General features: G+C 41.5%; 2 protein-coding genes across 3 annotated transcripts; one reads left to right on the top strand and one right to left on the bottom strand.

The window, feature by feature from the left end:
* Positions 1-615: 615 nt before the first annotated feature.
* Positions 616-7,943, top strand: zdhhc23b (zinc finger DHHC-type palmitoyltransferase 23b). 2 transcript variants are annotated; one of them, XM_059326781.1, is made up of 7 exons: positions 616-768; positions 922-1,261; positions 3,616-3,761; positions 3,879-4,571; positions 5,023-5,190; positions 6,817-7,086; positions 7,449-7,943. In XM_059326781.1, exons 3-7 carry the CDS (start codon positions 3,625-3,627, stop codon positions 7,492-7,494), a joined length of 1,314 nt encoding a protein of 437 aa, XP_059182764.1. In that variant the 5' UTR covers positions 616-768; positions 922-1,261; positions 3,616-3,624; the 3' UTR covers positions 7,495-7,943. The 2 variants fall into 2 exon arrangements, with proteins under 2 accessions (XP_059182764.1, XP_059182765.1); XM_059326782.1 differs by lacking the exon at positions 616-768 and having other exon boundaries at positions 846-1,261; positions 5,032-5,190.
* Positions 7,687-20,787, bottom strand: ccdc191 (coiled-coil domain containing 191). The gene is made up of 17 exons (XM_059326780.1): positions 20,537-20,787; positions 19,869-19,906; positions 19,572-19,707; positions 19,292-19,444; positions 18,110-18,288; positions 17,750-17,973; positions 17,141-17,273; positions 16,839-17,029; positions 15,874-16,123; positions 14,842-15,230; positions 13,449-13,540; positions 12,208-12,290; positions 12,001-12,102; positions 11,712-11,855; positions 10,283-10,435; positions 9,846-10,000; positions 7,687-8,185 (listed from the first exon to the last, which is right to left on the bottom strand). The coding sequence occupies exons 1-17, from the start codon at positions 20,613-20,615 to the stop codon at positions 8,044-8,046; spliced, it is 2,643 nt and encodes an 880-aa protein (XP_059182763.1). The 5' UTR covers positions 20,616-20,787; the 3' UTR covers positions 7,687-8,043.
* Between the last annotated feature and the right edge of the window lie 208 nt (positions 20,788-20,995).

Here is a 20,995-nt window from a genome sequence, read left to right as displayed (position 1 = left end):
CAAATTAAGATTATTTATAGATAACACAGCACATAAATAGCATTTTATTTATGATGCATTTGCTGCTCGGTTATTTTAGTCTATAATTGAATTACTTAATCACAATGGCTCCATTTTCTCCATTAAGAACCAGTGGCGTGGCCAGAGTTTTTTTTGACTGGGGTTGTCCAAGTCGGGTACTGTGTTATGCAGGGGTGGCATGAAGTACATATGTCTGAATAACATTTATGTACTATTTTTATCTCCACTACTCACCCACATTAATTACTAACAGTATCTTACAATTTTGAACATCCCTGTGTATCCTAAATTGTTTTTTTAATTGTAAGATTAAATAGACCTTTGATTCTTTAAGTTCTCAAAAAGAAAGTGTTTACCACAAAAGAAAACAATGCAAATTCAAAAATACAGTCACAATATTAAGTAGGCCTAACAACATTCAAACTAATTAACCTTAGATCCCGCCCCTAACTGGTCATAGTTTAGGATAATAGAGTGGCATCTGAGATGTCCAATCAGATCCCAGTCAGAACCCTGGACACGCCCCTGTGAGATCCTGGCTTAGCTTCTTAGATTTCCACAAAATAAATGTGATATTATCATAGACTGGATATTATACGAAATTAGATACAACAATTACACCACGTTCTAATCACATTTTTTTAAACATTATCAGGCGGGGTTTGACTTGAAGCGACACACCCATACAGTCTGAACCACCTCTTGACAGTTGGAAACGGTTTGACCTGCGCGCATTCACCTAACGACGTAACCACGCTGTTCACACACACACACACACCTCTCTCAAAACACACACACACACACACACACACAGAGGGAGAGAGAGAGTCAGGAGGAGAGAAATAACGAAAGGGTTTGTTTTTGGGTTAAATTCATGAAGTATACATGGCTGTCCTGTAGGTGTGGGAGTGTGAACGTGTCCTGGAGCTCATCGGACGTCAGGAGGGAGACTGTTTAGGGGCAGAGCCACTGGACGTATCCGACAAGAGCGAACCGGAATCCGGGCCAAACCCAGCGAGAAGACCCCCGTTCCGTCGACTTGAACCCAGACTGGTTTACCGCCAGCTGCTGTTGTTCTGGAGACTTCCGCGAAAGAAACACTGGGCGGCATGTAGCTCCGAAAAACACCGGATACAACAGCCGTTACCAGGAGAACGACTTCCGTTAAAAAACGACGGAGGGACACCGTTTCAGTCGATATCTGCCGGGAAGCGTCGGCATGTAGCCGCTCAGTGTTCAGGTATGTTAAAGCCGCCTTTGAGCGTCTGTTGTGTGTCTTTGCTGCCATATTTAAACCTCTTTGGCTCGTTGACAGGTATGATGTGAAAATCTGGGCCAACTGTCTGTGACCTGCAATCGGACGGTGATTAACTAAATGAATAACTCCATTAAAGCACACTTGATCCCCTTATACAATATTAAAGCAAGTTTTGGGCCCCAATGACTGTCTAAATTGATTTAATTTGTTTTCTCAGTGCCTGTTTAAAATGCAGGAAGTACTAGTCTCTAACTTCTACTCACTTTTAATCGAGACCCAAGTTGCAGAGGCTGTTAGAGCTTTAGAAATATGCAGATACTAGCAGTGCCGGACAGGTTTGAATGAGGGGCAGGGGCAGAAAAAAGGCACCAGTTCCATGCATTGGGGCACCAGCTTTTAGAGTTTTCTAGCTGTAGGACAACCTACAGCATGAGATACTGCATCGAGTTTTCTTTATTTTAAAGGCACTTCATTCCTTTTTTTTTTACTGGAAGGGCAGCCAAAAATCGCAATTTATCATGTGTTATCCATTATCAGGGTGTCCAAGAGGATACTTTTGCTTTTGAGCATTTTTTAAAAGAATTGATGAGAAAATTGATACTCTCATATTTGTCTGTTAAATATAAAATTACAGCCAGCAGCTGTTTAGATACATTTTAACACTGGATACAGGGGACACTATTTCTTGAGCAAGGGCATGAAACCATAACTAGTTTTGACAATTTCTCAGCTATGTTAAATATTAATTTAACAATATCAACCATGTTTAATCCATTTACATTTGTTGCAGTTTGCCCCCGAAAAAATCTAGCTCTGGACAGTTAGGGCTGCAACTAAGGGTTTATTTTTAGGAATGCATCAACATATCGGCCACTTCAGCGATGCCGATGGCCGATGTTTATTTGGTGCGTCGCATCAATTTTGCGCAGGCTAAATGTTGCGTTGGTTATTTTGTGGTCAGATGTGGACAAACCAATCCTTTAAAACAGTAAAGTCACTTTTTTATAATGAAGATTTCCTTGGCACAAACAACAAAACACTGACATGGCCAAATTGACATTCTAAACATCAGTTGTGGCCTAGAATTTCACAATTGATGCATCCCTATTTTATTAATTCATTAAACATTGATTGTTTGGCTAATGAGATATCTGACAACAGTGGGAAAAAAAAAACTTTTTTTAAGATCACAATTTCACTCAAAACCCAACACATGTTCAAATAATTTATTATAACTAATTGCTTGAAATCTAAAGGTATTAAGTTAACTACCATGTACAATTGAGAAAAGTAGCAAATCCTCTAAATTAATAAGAGGAAGAAGAGGAAAAATGATCAAAATAGCTGGAGATTAATTTCTGTCATCCAGCTAATTGATCGATCAACTAATCGGTAGACCTCTAAGGAATATGCTCCCATCCTCAAAACACATCAGTTATAAACAACAGCCCCCCCCTCCCCACACACACACTCTAAATTTTACACACTTTTTATTGTCCTGCTGTCATTGCGAAAAGCACTGTCTACTACAGAATATCCCTCTGTGTTACAAAAGGACATAAAACTGGTGAGTACCACAGTCACGCTATGAATACTTGCAGCAGTATTAGTTTTTTTTCAGGGAGCAGATGTGCCAGTTGGTGCCACCACGCACCCACACAGTCATTAATCACTCCATGCTGCCTTCTGTCTTCTCTTTAGGCCCTTACAGAGGCTGCCTGGAAGGACTCACCAGGTAGATGGTGTTGACCTTTCCGGAGCCTGCTGTGTCTTCCTCCTGTTAGTTTGATCTGTGGCTGACTAATAATAATAAAACACAATGCCATGCTTTGATTTATTGCTAATAAGAGGGTCATTCAACAGAGCTGGATCCCCCCCAGAGAGAGGTTTAACTGAGCTGGAGGAATAATCCCACTTAGCGGTCCACTAGTTTTGCGCTCTTTGATGGAAGGGACACTGAAGACCTGCGATTGTTATAAATGCTTTCCCTGCGTCACTTCAGCCCAAACCCATCTGTGCTGCCTGAACAAGCAGCAGGCTGCAGTGGTGGGACTTTCCAGCTCCTGTAAATCATTAAAGCATAACAGATGTGTGACAGATGTGAGGGTAGGAGGTGGATTGGGTAGGGTCAAATGAGCAGGGTCTGCGTTATGGTGGTAGAAATCTGTTTGGATTCATTCCACCATGTAAAACACATCCAAATAGCTGGTAAGCTGCTGTGTGAAAAGGATATTTTAACAAAGTGGGCTTTTAGAGGTATTTACTGTTATTGTCTTTCACTTCCTGATCTCCAACACAAATGTTTAAGGATAAAAAAAAAAAAAACTTCTCTATAGGCTGTCATCATGAAGAAGCGAGCCAAAAAGGTGCTGGAGGAGGAGGAGACTTTGTGCTGCTGCGAGTATGTGAACAGAGCTGGAGAGCGCAGCCATGTGGCAGCCTGCTGCTGTGACTGTGAGGATCTGGATGACGCCTGTGACAGGTAAGGGACTTTAAACTCTGGGGCTGTAGCAATTGGCAGTTGCTTAGGCCTTGAAGATGTTTGTGTCACCTGAAGAAATTAAAATACCCCCCCCCCCCCCCCTTTTTACTCTTTTAGGTTCATGAAGAGGGAGCCTCAGAAACCTGAATCCCTGTCTCATGTGGCTGCAGTTGTCTCAGACCGGATTCGTGTACCCTGGTTTTGGGGTGGAGCCCGAAGAGTGGACCTGTCTGTCATCCCGCCTCTTATCCTCCTCCCGGTCTTGCTGCACCTCGCTGCTCTCCACTTCCTGCTGGGCATGGTGACTCTGACAGCTCTGCCCGGCCTGGTGCTGTGGTACTACTATTTCACCCACCGAAAGAAAGGACGGACACTCTTCTTCCTCAGCCTCGCCCTCTTCTCCCTGGCGTACATGTACTACTTGTTCATCACTGAGGTGTTTCCCCGTGGGGATGTTGGCAATGTGCAGGTAGGAGTGGTAACTCTAGGGGTCATCCTCACCTTGGTAGCCCTCGTCCACACCACCAAGAGAGAACCTGGCATCGTGCGTCCAGACCAAGAGGCCGTCCACAGCACAGTGACATATTACAGCCCTTTGGCAGACAAAGACCCTGCCGTCAATGGAGGGAGGCAGGATGTGACCATGACGGTAGCGAACCGGGCGGGATCGTCGGAGCATGCGGAGGTGGAGCTGAAGGAAAGCGGCCGAAGGAACTGGTGTCCGGTGTGCAGGGTGGTGCGGCCCCCGAGGGCGGGACATTGTCGCATCTGTGGTGTCTGCGTGCTGCGTCTCGACCACCACTGTGTCTGGTGGGTTCCAACAATATACTTCTCACTCGGCCTGTCATCACTGTTTCTTTCATTTTGTCTCACATCTCAAACACTGAAGTTGTCTTTTGCTCGTCTTTTCTACACAATTATTTAATAAATCTAAAAAAAAGTCATTTTAATTCTCAAAACAATGCCCTTAAGTGACTGTCTTTCTTTCCAGGATACGTAATCAGCTCAGAATGAATGAGTGTTTGTCCTGTTCACACCTGCTGTGTCTTTTTTAGCCATATTTGTATGTTGTGTAGAGTCAACGTCACACACGTATGTTTATTTCAGCTACAAGTGAACAGTTCCTTGCTTTCATCCACTCCTACACTTATGTGTGGTCCTGCATGTGTGTAGTGTAGTGTAACCCTGGGGTCTCAGTACGATGTTTTGTCTGCCTGTATGTGTACTTGTGTGTCTGTGCGTCTGTTCGGTGCCCGGGTAGGATAAACAGCTGTGTGGGTCAGGCCAATCACCGCAGCTTCCTGCTTACGCTCGTCCTCTTCCTGTTGACGTCCCTGTGCGGGATCAGCCTGGTGCTGCGGAGTGTGTGTCCGGATCAATACCTCGTCCTCACCCTGCTCTACTGCCCGGGGGTCTACAACCAGTACAGGTACTTTAAGCAAAGACATACATTTGTACACTCTAGGCTGGGTTATTTTATTCTTCATATTTGCTTAAAGGTCCCATATTGTAAAAAGTGAGATTTCCATGTTTTTACATTTTTTAAATTATAATGCAGGTCTAATTGCTATATAAAAACTCTGAAAGTATTAAAATGCTTAATCTGCAGAGAAATGCACACAGCCTGTATTCAGACACTGCCTTTTAATGAGCTGTCAGGATTTCTGTGAAGTTGTGATGTCACAACTATGCCATATTGATAAAAACGTGGCGCTACAATCATTCCCCAGCCACAGTGATGGTGCAGACACACAGAGCACTGTAGATGCTAGAATGTAGCTAGTGAATGGTGGTTGGGTTTGTCAGATTTTGGCATGAGGAGTGAGATTGGTTGAGGTTAGGGTATGAATATTAGGGTAAGTCAATCAGAGGCAGAGTAGGGCGGGTCAGGCCCTCTGCTTACTACATTCAGTGGGTACGTTTTAGCATCTACCTGAAATCGCAGATGCAGAAGACGGAGAAACACTGACCAATCTGAGCAGACTGGGTGTATGAGAAAAATAATGTGTTTTTAAACTTAAAAGCATGTTAACATGTTCTCGAGAGGAAACCAAAACATAAGTATCAACCTGAAAGTGAGAGCCATATCTGAATGGCTGGTTGAATCCTGCGATTTGTGATCCAGGCTAACCACACGAAAAACTGCCTGGGCTGTCTTATTTCACGGTTTATGGGTTGACAGGCACTCCAGATACCCAAATGTATATGCACATGAACTTAAAAAAATTGTTTTTAAATAATATTTCCCCTTTAATACAAGAAAGTAGAGTCTGAGCAATGAATTCATATCATATTAGGGCCAGGACTTTAACGCATTAAGATTAATTAATTACACAAAAATGAACGCGTTAAAAAAATGGACACATTTTAATCGCACTTATCAAATACTTATATGCAATTAAAATGCGATTAATTTCGATTAATTAATTACAAAGCCTGTAATTAATTAGATTAATTTTTTTAATCGAGTCCTGGCCCTAGTAAATATACATTTATGAAGTGGTCTTCTGCTGCTGTAGCCCATCTACTTCAAGGTAGGACGTGTTGTGTGTTCGGAGATGGTTATAATGAGTTGAGTCTTGGTTGTAATGAGTGGTTATTTGAGTTACTGTTGCCTTTCTATGATCTCGAATCAGCTGTTCTCCTCTGACCTCCTCCAGTTCTAGTTGTGCGTGAAAATCCAGGTAGATCAGCAATTTGTGAAATCCTCGGACCAGCTCGTCTGGCACCAACAACCATGCCACGTTCAAAGTCACTTAAATCACCTTTCTTCTCCATTCTGATGCTCACTTTGTACTTTAGCAGGTCGTCTTCACCATGTCTACATGCCTAAATGCATTGAGTTGCTGCCATCTGATATTTATGCTTATATTTATTATGAGCAGTTGAACAGATGTACCTAATGAAGTGGCCAGTGACTGTATATGTATCCGGGCTGTACAGAAATGCCAAAGACAAAGTCTGTTTGTAATAATATGGAACTTTTACATAGTTTGCAAAGTAGAAACACTAAGTACTTTTCATGTACCCTCTTTTGTCATTGTCTGTGTTTCAGCACTGCACTTTGCTTCACCTGTGCGTGGTACAGCAGCATTGTGACCTGTGGGCTGCTCCACCTGCTGCTAGTGCAGATCATCAACGTCAGCTACAACGTAACTGAGCGCGAGGCACGCACAGCTCTGCGAGACAAAACCGCTCGCAGCGCTTACTGGGGCCTCGTCGTGGACACTGGCGTCTACTCTCGAGGCTTCCGTGGCAACTGGGCAGAGTTCATGACCATGGGAGAAAAACTGAACCCACCTTCTCCCGTCCCAGCAGACCTGGTGTAAGAAACTTGATTTTTTTAAGTTTGGAGCTTATACTTGCTGTTCTTGTTCATGTCCACTGGATGGCAGCATGGCTCCTTTCACTCTGATTTCTCCACCTGAGAGCTGCCAGGATTTCTATCACTGGGCTACTGCTCTGACTTGACACAAAGCAATGACAACTAAGAAGATAAGATACTTTCACTGCCATTAATGTCGCTCACAACTCACATTTCCTCTGTGCAGCTGTATCTACTCACACTGACTTAATCTCTTTCCACTTCTCATCAGTCACTCTGCCAAACAAATATCACCATTACCTTCACACTGACTGTCATCCCTGGACTTGAACATGTCTTTATGTGTCTCCTCTACATTTTAGTGCCTTGCTGGGAGACGGAATACAAGAAAAAAGTGAGAATGAGTAATCTGTTCTGGTTCTCATTTTCTCTGAACAGTGTGTCAGAAACAAGACGATTTCTGCCTCCGGAGTTTTTCAGTCCTGCACAAAAGATGTACTGAACATCTTGTTAAGGATGGTCTCTTTGCACAGATGAGTCAAACATTTCAGCACAAGCCACATATACTACCGGACTATCAGTTAAACAGCTTTTCATTGCATTAAACATAATGAATAGTTATGAATAAGCTGGTATGAACTGATTCATGAATTAAACGGCTGCGGAAGTATGGCAAAGGCAAATAAATCAATGCATTTGTGTCACCTTGAGAGTTAGTTTTTTGATGTTGCTGCTTTTATTAGATTATCTCAAAGGGATTTAAAAGCTTTAGTATCCTTAAAATTGTGTTGATGCAGTTGTGTGTTTGTATGAAACAAATTGTATTTATTTTTATTAAAATTATTGTGAGAAAGGTGCATATGGATTCATTTCATCACATCCTCTCCAGTTACTGAGATGTTGGTGTGTTGTCTGTATGGCTGTGCAGTCTGTCTCCTACAGTTTGTCCCAGAGGCTTTACAGTGGATAGGCGCAGAAATCAGGCAGAACCTCAGTCACTCTCCGTCCCAGCTTCCCCCGCCGCTCCTCCCTCACTCGTTCCTTGCGCAGCAGACAGGGAAGCTGCCTCCAGGCCAGCAAACATCGCTGCAGCACCCGTCTGAAGTGCAGACAGATGGAGGGACAGACGGGAACAGAGCAAGTGAGCAATAACTGAATTGTAGGGACCTCTGGGTTGACAACACCTAATGAGTTTTCCCATGATGTCACTAGGGGCTTATTGACAATGCCAGCTGGGCAGCTGGTTGGAATTCACCTGCAGGCTGTGGTCATTTAGCTGACCTCACCTGAGAAGCTGAAGATTATGAACATTTTGTGCAGGCAATGATGGTGAAATCATTAAGTAAGAACTCGTATGGTAAATTTTGCCCACAATGGGAACAGAATATTTTATAATAATGCTGATATTAAGTATAATCAAAACTAAAATGGGTTTGCTGATTTAAAATATGTAATTTGTGGGAAGCAATCTTGCAAAACTATTTAAATGCAAATTAGAAAAGTTGTTGCAGTCAACAAACTGACTTGTTAGCCATGCTAGCAGCGTAGCTCCAGGGTAGGTAATGTTGGTCTGTCTGCGCATCACTTTGGTTCGGACTGAAATAGACTACATATCACATTTGGTTCACATATCTATAATGCCCAGTCATTGAATCTTTGGTGGTATCCTGACTTTTCACACACCGCCATGTCAAAGTTTCCACTTATCCAGTGAATTATCTCAACATTTACAAGATGGATAGGTAATACTGACATTAGTAATTCCAAGAGGATGAATCCTTATAACTTTAATGATCCTCAGACTTTTCCTCTAGCGCCATTCATGGTTTTAAGGTAAAACATCTCCACAACAATTGAACTATTAGGAAAAAGAGTATTAATGCAGAAAATATGCTTCTTTTTTTAATTACCCAGGGCTAGAGACCGGTCAGGCTATAAATATAATGCTATGCCAGCATGTATAGCAGATTTGAGGCACTTTACTAGAGTTAAAGCTGGGGAAGATGGATTTTTTTTGGAAGTTATTGGAGGAAAAAAACCCATAATAACTTTTCAGCATATTGTATTATTTCAGTCAGTCTGACTTCTGCACCACTGCTTGCTTGAGAGGTTGGCCAATTACAAGTCATTTTTGAGATTGAGCGTTCCTATTGGCTGTTCTACAAATGCAGATAAACCTGATGCAATGGTGGAAAATCCTGCAAAATGTTGCTTCTATTTCAATTTCTTATTTTAAACAGGGGGCGGCAGGTCTGATTTGTTTTATTCACAACGAGGGAAGTGCCCCATCAACAGCTCTTTTGCCCAGGACATGATTCTTATAGACTTACCGTGCGCCATACTGTATAACGGATCACAGACATGTATGTAAAAAAAGATGATGTTGTAGTTAATAATCTTATGCATCAACAACTGCTTCTGCTCAAAGATACATGTACCAGTGGGTAACTTATCATATTCTGCAGGATTGGTTCATGAATGATTCTTTATCGCAAGTCAAATTGAAAGTCCTAACTCTGTTTATAGAATAGGCCTTAAAATGTCCATACAGTTAAATAAATGCTTATGTTTGATACAAATTCAAGGCCTTGTAGTCTTTCTGGTACGGTGTCATCAAACTGCTTTGACATTGCATTCTAATTTGTAATTAAACAAGCTGTTAAAATTTAATTAGACACCCTGTTTGTTGGTTGCATTACCGGAGGATCACACTGCAGCATCCACACAGTGAACATATGGGAAAGTCATGGGTAGCAGACCTGTTATTGTGCTCCTGAGCCAGCTCCTGATTGTCCCACTCCACCAGCCTCTCCTGGGTCACATGGTCCAGCAAAGCCAGCAGAAACCTCCTCAGAGTGTGAGTGCGATAGAAACGCTTGGCTCTCTCCTCTTGAATCATCCGCCAGTCCTTTAGCTGGGAAAAAAAAGCTCATTCAGAGATAGGAAATTTTATTACCTTTTTAGCAGTGAAGCTGCAAGTTAGTGAGTTGCAGTGATTAAGATGGCACTGGCTTAAACAAGAAAAGTAAAAAATGTTCTAGACGTTTTTCTTTAAAGACTGGGCACCTGAAAACACGACTGAGGGCAGGTAGAGATAAGAAAAAGGTGTTGCTCTAAGTCACCGGCAGATGATGAGGAGACTGCAATCCTGATTGAGTAACTGGGTTTTTGTGTGTGTGCGCGGGTGAATACACACTCTTTTCCAGCAGCTTAAGCTCCTCCGAAGCAAAAAGTGCTGGTGCAGTTGGACAGCAGAAGCTTCTTTCTCAGACAGGGACTCTCTTGCTGATTGTTGCCAGCCTCGTGTGCACCGCCTCAGGAGGAAGAGATTGTGATGACTCTCGGCCAGCTGGCGGGGATTGAAGAGAAAAGCGTTGATGCACGCTGATGAATGCATCCAAACTCAATCATATGTGCCAGGTTGAAACAGTAGAGCGCTATCAAATGATGAAGCGCCTGTCTTCGACTGAATCTCACATTTAACAAAGAGGGATTATATCTAGCTGTGAAACATGTATGCACAAGGGTTTTTGTGTGAGAAGAACATTTTGAAGATAAAATGATGATACAGTGAAATTGTCAAATCCTTTGGTTTGGAGATTTTTCCTCCGTCTTGTTGAGTGTGTGTGTGTCCAGGAGCATAAGTGTGTATGGATGGTGGGTTTATGTGTTTTTGTAGCTTTTTGTTTGGCTTGGGGTGTTGGTTTTAGCTGCTGAGTGAGTATTTTTACCACAGTAGTTTGCTCATTGCTCAGTCTATTAAATGTGTTAAAGTGGGTTGCCTGTGGATAAACAGCGTGTGGTTTGTGGGAGCATTTTTAACAATTAAAGTTCCAAAATGCTTCACAATCGAGGAAAATGGACAGGTATTAATAAAATGGAACAGAAATCATCACAGGGAAAATAAATATAGAATGAATAAAAAGAATGTATAAATCAGCCAAAAAATGGATAAAGATTCTATTCATTATTGCACTTTTAAGAAGTTATTTATAGTATTGCTTAAAAAAAAAATCTGTGTTTTGAACACGTCTGAGGCGACTGACAAGATAACAAAAAAAATCAGATAATCCTCTTTAAATCACTAAAATCTAAGACAGATTAGTCTTTATAATCTTCATCAGATGCGGGAGAAAACTAACTATAAAAGCTTTTTTGTGTGAGAAAATTGGAAAGCATTATGTCCACCACTGGTCTGTGAGCCATAAAAAACACCCCGCCACTACAAATTCGATTTGAATTATAAAAAAGCCTTTCATTGACACAGCTTTCCTTTGAGCGACTGCCTCCAAGTCAGATAGCAGACGCACATTCGGTATACTTTGCAAGGAAGTCTATAACCATCGAGGCTTTTTATTATTCAAATCCATGGTGCGTACCTGGACTTGGATTTACCCTTGTAGGTAAAAATTTTCTTTTGCTTATTGTAATTCTGTTGTAGGAGCATGTGTGATAATGAAAAGGCAGACGCACTTCCTTTTCAAATAGGATATTAAAAAAATCCAGGGTGCCTCCGGGGTTCTTAAAAAGTGGCTTTGGAGGACTGAGGACAGGCTGAATTGGACTGAAATAACTTTGTTTGTTGCCGCAGCTTGTGGTTTAAATGGACGAGCCAGTCGATTCACCTGTGTGTTAGCCTGTCTGAGCAGCATGAGGCTCTTCCATGGCGCCAGGCCTCGCCGCAGCAGCAAGTTTCTGTGGTAGTGTTGAGTGGCCAGCTTCAGCAACTCCTGCTGCCTTTTCAGCTGCCTTTGTTTTTCTTCCTCTCTCTGCACACAGACAGAAACAAGTGACATTTATTTCACCGTTCTGTAATGTGTCAGGAGCGTGCAGTCCAGCTACACGTCGCTCAGTGTTCCTACTTCTATTATTCTCACTCATGTTTGTGAGACATATATAAAATATGAATTTTACCTCTCTCTCCTGCCTTTTCTCCTCCCTCTTCTTTTCCACTGCTTTGCGTTTCTCCTCCTCCTCCTCCCTCTGCCTCTGCTCCTCAGCAGCTTTCATCTCAGCCTGAAAAGTTCAGTTCAGTTTCTTAACTATGTTTCAGACAATTACAACTTGCTGATTATCTTACAAAACAATGTGGTGATCCAGAAAACACGATCATTCTCTTACCAGTTTCTCCTCTTCCTTCTTTTTCTTGACTTCCTCGATTTCCTTCCTTCGCTCTGCACGCTGGTGTGCACGGACCTCCATGGCTTCACAGAGAGGGAGAGGGGTTAGTTGAGCAGGAGGTATTCCTCTGTTGCACAATAGAGTCTCAGGGGTGGATATGTGGATGTTTTAGGGCTGTATCGAATAGTACAGAAAAGCTTCATCCATAAAGCTGAAATTCAAATTTAACATTTTAATGCTGCACTGCTTTTTCCCCCTTTTTTGCACGTCTATTCATTCAGTTCAAACCTAGTATTCCTGCACAAATAAAGATAAATATTAGGCTACACTAATATTATTAGTGTTACACTATATGTAGAGTTAGATTCCATTGGCGGCGGTGTAGTTTCCAACTTTTGTGAACCAAACATTTTTAATAACTCCAGAGTGTTTTAAAGTCCAGAAGTTAAAATGTATTCACAAAATGTTATTACTGAACATCAGAATTAGCTGATATTCACTTTGACTGCCATTGGCCTCTTGAAAAAAGGTGAGTTGGTTCTGAGGTTGGACAGGAACAAAAAACATAATTTAAAACAGTTTAGTTTTAGTTTTATGATAATTTCTTTGTGACACAGGGGGAATAACAACAACAAAAAGAAGCAATGGTATCTGAATCAGCTGTCAGCCAAATTGTTATCGGCCCAGAATTTCTCAGTCGGTGCAACCCTAGTTTGTATCCAACAAAATATTCTGTTTCAATCCATATTTGTTGGCATTTAGTCTTTAAAAAACAACATTTTCACTGCAGTAGAAAAACTTTTTCTTCTCCTGTTTGCCGCACACAAAAGGAAGCCCCTGTGTGAACAAGCAGGTGGAGCAGCAAACTGATTTTACATTCAAAGGTATATTTGAACACCTAAATAGACGTTTTAAATGTATAGGAAAAATAAGACACTCAGTATATCCCAAAGATGTTGATGTATGTTTCTCCCTTCATATTCTGAACACGCAACTGGAAGGACACCATGAGTGCTATTGAGCTATGAGTGGACTGTAGACCTGTAGGCATGCATTGCAAATGTTGTGTCACCATATGTGTGATTCTAGGTCATGCAATTTACTTGAGAATGGAAGAGCTGCAGCATTCTAAGAAGAAGATATGCTCCTGCTATTCATGTTTATATGTAAATGTACATGTGAGTTTGTGTATGTTGCTCTCTGCTAATATGTTCTCAGAGTGAAAGACCTTGCAGACTGACCCGAGATGATTGGATGGGGGCGTGTCTGGCGTGTGACAGCTTTCCTTGGAGGTGCACAGAGACTGTCAGGTTCTCCAGTAACTGTCGGTGCCCTGCAACAGAAGCCAGAAGCACAGAAACAAAGGCCCGTCATAACTCTGTCTGCACATTCACATCCTTGCTTGGCAAATTTTATTCAGACAGGTAACGACGGAAGGCAAACTCAACTGACATGTGTCAAACTGTCCATAAATATATAAATGCATTTTATTCAGGAGGTAAAGGGCAGAACTTTTTGCTTTTACTCATGAAAAGTATATTCAAGGTTATATAGAGTTCTTAAAAAGTGCCTGTAATCACATAAATAGAATGATGACCGTAGGAAATATTAACTACAACCTCTTGCTCTTCTGTTCTCTCTAAGCTTTAAATCCTTCTGCAGCTGATCTGTTTCTTTGTATCTTCTCCTATGTGACTGGTATTTAATAAGGAAAGCTATAAACAGATAATGACTTCTACTCCAGTTCACCTCAGTGTAGCTCCTAAAAACAATGAGTGTCCGTACTTTTCTAGACATTTGAGATATCACTTTAAAGGGGTATTATTTCAGTAAAAATCCTTTTGACTTGACCTGTATAGAGAGAGGTGAGCTAATCTATGTGATTTTTCATCATCTAAACTGAGTTTTGGAGCTAATGGCACATGTGGGACATAGAGGTGTGGAGACAGTCTTACAGTGTAACTGTCCAGAGTTTTGCAATTAGAGTATTGAATGGGAGAACAGATATTGCAGTTTATTTGTTCACAGAACTGAACAATCCTTATCACCAGTAAAGGCACAAAACCTTTGTATTTCTTCCATATTCCTCCACTAATTTCTAACCTTTTAGTATCAAGTTTTTGGGCTTTTTTCAATAATATTCCATGAGAATGAAAATTGAATGTACAGAAACAATACAACAGATTCTCTATAATTTGCTATTTCCACCCTCCTCAAACCTAAATTACCTATTGCTGATGCAAAAAAGTTATTTTTTTTTTTTTTAGAAAAAAAATACAAAATCATATCAATAAATGATACATAAAATAAATATGACAATAATGAGAATTTTAAGATAAATTCAAAAATCCAAATTAAATGAATTAAATTATTTATTGGAATCCACCATTCACATGTATAATTGCAAGCTTTATGGATTACTATATATAACTTCCAAATTTTTGGTTTACTACCCTTAATTAAAGACTTGGCAACTCAAAAGTGGCTTACAACTGACTAAAAAGCAGTAGTAAAGGTTTAGAAACCATTTATAAAGCCATACATTACAGCTTATAAACCCCTTTTAAAGTGTGATTTATGTAGATATGATGCTCATCTAAAGTTTCTGTGTCTTGAACTTTCCAGTGAGCCTACCTCTTCTTTGTGTGGCTGTTTGGTCTTGAGCCTCCTGGCAGCTGTGTGAGCTGTGCCATTTTCTCCATTTCCAGCTCCAGCCCCTTCTCAGTCTTCTCCTCCTTGAGCTGTGCAATCTGCTCCTGCTGCTCCTTCAGCAGCTTCCTCTGCTGTGTGATGATCTGCTGCTGGACGGCGTGCCTGTTTTCAAACGTGCTGCCCGGCGTCGCTGCGCTCACCCCGCCGACACCTCTCTGCTGTGCCCCGTGGAGCTCGGCGGCAGTCAGTGTTGCATGGCGTCGGGTCACCTGCCATGGCTGAGTGGGCTGGGCCACAGCACCCACTGGGGCCTTATTCTGATGTACTGCAGAGGCGTTGTGGGCTAAGGTGCTTGACCTGTGGTGATCTTCCTTCAAAGACGGAAACAATACAAAGATGGTATTAAAAATGAAAAAATCCCCCCTTAGGTCTATAAAAAAGCTTAAGGGGGATAACATAGATTCACTGAGCTTGCGAAAGCCCGATATATAGGCAGCAGGGGCCTGATACAGAATATGGCCTCTTTATTGACCCGTCGACCGTGAACTCTAGCTACTCAAGCTCTTGTTCTGTTTCTTCTCTCCCTCGAGCTCTGTTCCACTATCCTACACCTCTTATTTCTCTCCAGCATTATTTCCATCTGCTCTATGCCTTCCTGTCCCCTATATTCAAGCTCCCTCCTTCTTCCCTCCTCTTAATTCTCCAGAGTTGTGAATATTTCAGCAGGAAAAGTTTCTCTCTCTGGTTCACTTACTGAGGAGAGTTCAGGTCATCCTACGCAGAGACAAGATTTGGAAAACAGTTTTATTCAATTTAAATTCCCACCTTATTCATGGCCTCAGTAATTTCAGCCTTTGGCATCACCTGCCTGGCTGATGTTTTAGTCATGATTTCACCCACAGTGTGTAAAAATGTGATTTGTCAGGTTTTTCAGCAGGAAGCATCAACATATTTATTTAACATTTGAATTGCATTGTTGCTAATGATGTGAGGATTTGTGAGTGCACCGCTCACCTTCCCCCTGCTCTGTGGTTGGGTCGATGCCTCAGGCGGGGCCATGATTGGCTGATAAGTTGTGGTTTCTGCAGCCTTGAGTTTGCCTGTTGATGCAGCATTTATTAAGGCAGCCATCTTGCGCCGGGTCTCCTGCTGCTGGGCCAAAAACTCTCGTTGTTCCTTCTCTATGCGACACCATAGCTGCCACTCATTCAGACATCGCCGTAGCAACCGCTTTCGGTCACTCTCCGCAGCTAGCTGGCATCCTCTGGAGGAGAGAACGGATGTGATCTTAATTATAACCATTAATTATTGCTTGGTCAGGTCCCCAGGGATCAGTAAGTGCCTTCTATAAATACTGTCATAATTAACAGCCTAATTTTCATTAAAGGTTGTAATTCACATTGTGCCATTTGTGCTAAGAAGTAGAATTAATACATCCATGATCTCAAATCCATGTTTTTGTTATATATTCAATTTAAAACTGTACAAAGACACTATATTTTATTCTCAAACTGATAAACTTTAGTTTTGTGTAAATATACACACAAGTTCTGAATTTGATGCCTTCTATTTTTATTTAAGTTTTACGCAGCATTTTACATATGGGCCCAAAGTGTCACCTACAAAATCATGTTATTCAGGAGCCGCTTACCAGCCTAGAAGAGACTAAAAATTAAACATGAAATGACTAAAAGAAGACACCAGAAGAACCAGAAAACTTTAAGAAGATGCAAAAAAATGCAAATGACCACAAAGAGACACAAAAGAACTACAAATAGACACAAAATAACAAAAAGTGGCAAAACAACCACAGACAAAAAGTGGCAAACCAGTTTCAAAGTGACAAAAAACACAGAGATGCACAGTGACTATGAAGGGTCTGTGGCCCAGTGTCTCATAATTGTCTCATAATCTGCCCATAGATTTATACAACGACCGGTTATCAGGATGATTTAATGTAATAACTTTGACTTTCTTGCCTGTTTTCAGCTCGTAGATCGTCCTCTGTTCTTGCCAGCTCTCGCTGTTGTTGTGCTGCCCACGCCACGGCCCGCCATGCTCGCCAGGCTCTCAGCTGCCGCTTCCAATCACAGAGTGCCAGGGCCTTACCTAAACGTAACCTCTGGCCCAACACCACCGTATACCATCCAGAGAAATGCCTCTGCAGACACTTAAACATGCGCATAAATGCATAACAACATGCAGACCCACGAGTTAGTGAATTCACATCGATATATTTGCTGTACCAACGTGCAAGTACACCCACAGTGCAGGTACCAACCTTGAGATTACCCATGTGAACCATGGTTTGAATTTTCTGTTCTTTATAGAGTCGCTCTGTGTCCTGAAGTGGCTGTTTGAAGGTCTGAAGGAGGCTTCTGGCTGCCCTTTGCGCTTCCACTCGTTCTCTTTCCCTGTGGAATAATACCCATACATACTTCTGAGTCTACCAGGGCCTTATAAAGTTGCTGTTCTCCCATAGTTTCTCCAAGAGGGTTTTTTGTTCTTAAGTACTTTAGCATCGTTTAGTTTCCCATTTGATCTTCATCTAAAGCTACATCAAAACCAAAGGCATATCATTGGAATACTACTTAAGTAAGGTTTTCAATGCAGGACTTTTACTTGTATTGGATTAATTCTGCAGTATGATATTAGTACTTTTACTTAAATAGGGGATCTGAATACTTTTCCCACCACTGACTTAGTTACATTCCGCCACTGGATTTCTGCGTGGTTGGTCCACACTTTATGAGAGATTACACAGCAGTGTCATCATGCAGGCCAAGAGCTTATGTAGCCTCCACAGGGACACCTCCATAATATTTGTTTGGGTTATGTATGATGCAATGAGACTGAGGACTATTTCACATACATGCTGTGGATACCATACCTCTGTCGAACCAGCTGTTCCAGGCCTCTCCTCTCCTCCATCTGCCGTCGCAGCTTCACCATCTCCTGCTGCACCATCTCCTCCTGTCTACGTGCCTCCTGATTCTTCCTTGCCTCCTCCTCTCGCTCCCTCCTCTTTGCCTCCTCCCTGGTGCCCCGCTGAGCCTCCCTCTCTCTCTGCCGCTTTTGCCTCTCAGCCTCCCGCTGCGCTCTGTTCTCTCGCACCTTCAGTAGCAATTAGTGTAAGTGAGAACTTGGGTGCCCATCGATCCTGCTGGTTTTACACACAGTGACTGTTTCCCCACCTACAGCCTTCACCTTTCTTGAGGAAATTTAGACTCACTTTGGTCACGTACTGTACCTGTAGGTGCCGTGCTTCCATGGTGACGACGGGATTTCTGAATTTCTTCCTTGTTTGTCCAACATCTAGCGCCAGTTCCTCCATCACCCCAGAGTCCAACACCTCTTGCTCCATCAGGTCTTGCAGGAAGCTGTGAACAGCGCTGTGATCTTCCTCTTCGACCAGGTGGTTGTACATATCTTTGCACAAATGAGTGTGAAAAAGAAGCATTAAATTGCAACCAGGGAGTTTAGTTAGAAAGGACTATACATTTTATTCCCTTAACATTTGAACTATAAATTACTACTGACCATTTTCCAAAACAAATAATACATTTTTTGATTGATTTGCTGCTCTTTGGAAAGCTACTGGTTTCAGTTCAAAGTGCTGAATCTCAACACTTGCTTGAGACAGGTAATTACAGAAAACAATTAGTTAATCATAAATATTTACCTCCACCAAGGAGGTCATGTTTATAGCTCAGTTTGGTTGTGTTTATTCATCAGGATGACCTGAGTTTTATAAAAAGTGGTGGAAGAGTGTAGTATGGACCAAAGCAGAATAACAAGACAGACAGACTAATCATTTTTCATTTTTGTTAACATTGAAAGATGGGTCATTTGGTGAAGGTCTGTACTATCCAAGTGCCAGTCTAGCAAATGTTTCCTGTATAGTTCAACTCTATTGTAGTGCAGTTAAAATCCAAGTTATTGTGAAAACGTATGGAAACTCCAACTTCTAAAATGCTGAAAACCATTGCATTCACTGGTTAGGTTGAAGGAATATGAAACCTAAAATACCAAAAGACAGGACATTGTGAAGAAGAAATTTTAATTTGGTAACCTGTTTAAGGTTTAAAACATTGCAGTTTGGCATTCAACTCTAGAGCCTTGAGTTGTAGACTCAAAACTCAAAGTTTAGGACTGAGAGTAGGTATCCCCTGAAACGAAAACTGACAGTATAAATATGACCTGGATTGGAAGAAAACCACAGGGTCTTAGTCCCTGTGCTGCTCATCAGATTATTATGTTTGTCCCTTTTTGGCGAACTCTTCCTTTAAAGGTGTTGAGCACAAACTTTTGAAGTATTTAACTACCAACCCTAGCTTTATTCATTAATCCCATTATTTGATTAACCTTTCCCTCTAATAAAGAGGCTCAATTTAGTTGGATATGTCACACAGATTTTGTTCTTGTTTAGTACCATCAAAGTTGCTGTAGTTCAGGACAGCAGGCTGAGCACTAGCCAGTGCAGCAGGGCTCGTCCTCTCAGCGGAGCACATCAGGTCATCTTCTTCGTCCACCTCCAGCTCCAGCCGCAACTTACTGCTCAGCCAATCACCAAGAAGAGCTTGAGCTGCAAGAAGCAACCACCCAAATATCATTGTTTGGCCTGCCTCTACTGCACAGGCTGAACTCTATTATATTATAGGTAACACGCCTCTGGAGACACCTCCTTTATTTCTTTTTATGGGCTGACCTACCTTCACTGTAAGCGTCATCATGATCTCTTAACTGCTCAGAGCTTTGCAATGGTACGGCTAGACTGCTGGTTCTTGAATGAGGTTTCTTGTGGTAGAAGACTTCAGATACAGCAAACTCAGAAGCCAACTCCACACGCTACAGACAAGGAAATATATTAATAATTATTTCCATTATCTATTCATCTGATGATTATACAGTTACATTAGTCAAATTTGATATGTTGAAATTGCATGTTTTGTCCACCAAAAAAATAATGTAGCTTTACAATAATACAAAAATATTCATCACAAAAATACCTTCCTCCACTGATCGATATCACCATTCTTCACATGCATCCGTTCCAGAAAGAAAGATAGAAAGACAGAAAATAATAATTTCAGGTGTAAGCTGACACTCTTTGCAAGAGAAACCACAGGGCAACATAAAAATGCCCAGCCAAGCTCACCGACACCTTGAGCTGTTGGCTCAGTGTGCAAATTGAGGGCTGAGCCTGATGTCTGCGGATTATTTCACAAGAAAGCTTAGCGACCGCCTTAAATCAGCAGATTACTTCAGAATCATTTCGCAGGCGTCCAAAAGTCGGTGCTTTACTTGCAGCGTTTCAGATATCCGTCTCAGGCAGCAGACATATGAGGCTGCAGGCATGTGAGTATCTGAGAAAGGCCATCTGTGACATTTCTAGCCGGGCCCCTGACATGAGCTATGCCTTCATACATATGATGTGATTCTCCTTTATTCATAAGCCCTTTTTACAATTATGTTTTATCTCTTTGGGGGATTTGATAATCCTTTTGCAAGGGTCTCAAAAGTGAAAATAGATTTAACTTTTAAAAAAAAGAGATAAAGTAAAGGGTTATGGTGAGCTTGAATGTTATATCTAGAATACGCGGTTGCAGCTTATTTCCTTATATCCAATTAGAATTAGAAACCATATGCCTCCTAATTTAACATAATCCAAAACGTACCTTGCCTGCAGGTGTTTCACTCTTGCCGAGCCTCCTCCACCTAAACAGGTGAGGATTGTGACCTGGGGATGTCATCATCTGTTTAGTTGTAGACCTCTAACGTTACCTCTGCCTCCTCTATAATGTAACCCCAACCATCATTAACAACTTTTAACAACAGCCGCAAAAAAACAACTATTTTACTATTTTCATGTCAACAATGTTCAGAAGGCGCTACAAAGAGCTTCCACACAACGCAAGACTTGTACACATTATTGAAATGCAAAGGATTCTAGGTAATGAAGTCACTTAACATGTTTTAAAGCTAACTGTCACGTCAACGAAGTATTTTTGGACTACATTGCCCACTACACTTTGTTTGTAATTCTTGTAACCATAGCAACGTTGTTCACTTCTCTAAGGGGGCTACATTTGCGTTAAAAATGTAATATGAAGCAAAATGTAACTAAAATAAATCA

The sequence above is a fragment of the Centropristis striata genome, chromosome 23 (assembly GCF_030273125.1).
Source record: "Centropristis striata isolate RG_2023a ecotype Rhode Island chromosome 23, C.striata_1.0, whole genome shotgun sequence".
In the NCBI taxonomy this organism is placed as follows: Eukaryota; Metazoa; Chordata; class Actinopteri; order Perciformes; family Serranidae; genus Centropristis; species Centropristis striata.
Note: the sequence above shows the minus strand (reverse complement) of the source record. Positions and strands in the feature narration are given on the sequence as shown.

Coding starts and splice junctions, on each gene's coding strand:
- zdhhc23b (XM_059326781.1), top strand. CDS start 3,625: ATGAAGAAGCGAGCCAAAAAGGTGCTGGAGGAGGAGGAGACTTTGTGC. Junction 5,191..6,816: donor GGGGTCTACAACCAGTACAG/GTACTTTAAGCA, acceptor TCTGTGTTTCAG/CACTGCACTTTGCTTCACCT. Junction 7,087..7,448: donor CCCGTCCCAGCAGACCTGGT/GTAAGAAACTTG, acceptor TCTACATTTTAG/TGCCTTGCTGGGAGACGGAA.
- ccdc191 (XM_059326780.1), bottom strand. CDS start 20,615: ATGATGACATCCCCAGGTCACAATCCTCACCTGTTTAGGTGGAGGAGG. Junction 19,907..20,536: donor TGAAACACCTGCAGGCAAGG/TACGTTTTGGAT, acceptor TTCTGGAACGGA/TGCATGTGAAGAATGGTGAT. Junction 17,030..17,140: donor TTCACATGGGTAATCTCAAG/GTTGGTACCTGC, acceptor CGCATGTTTAAG/TGTCTGCAGAGGCATTTCTC.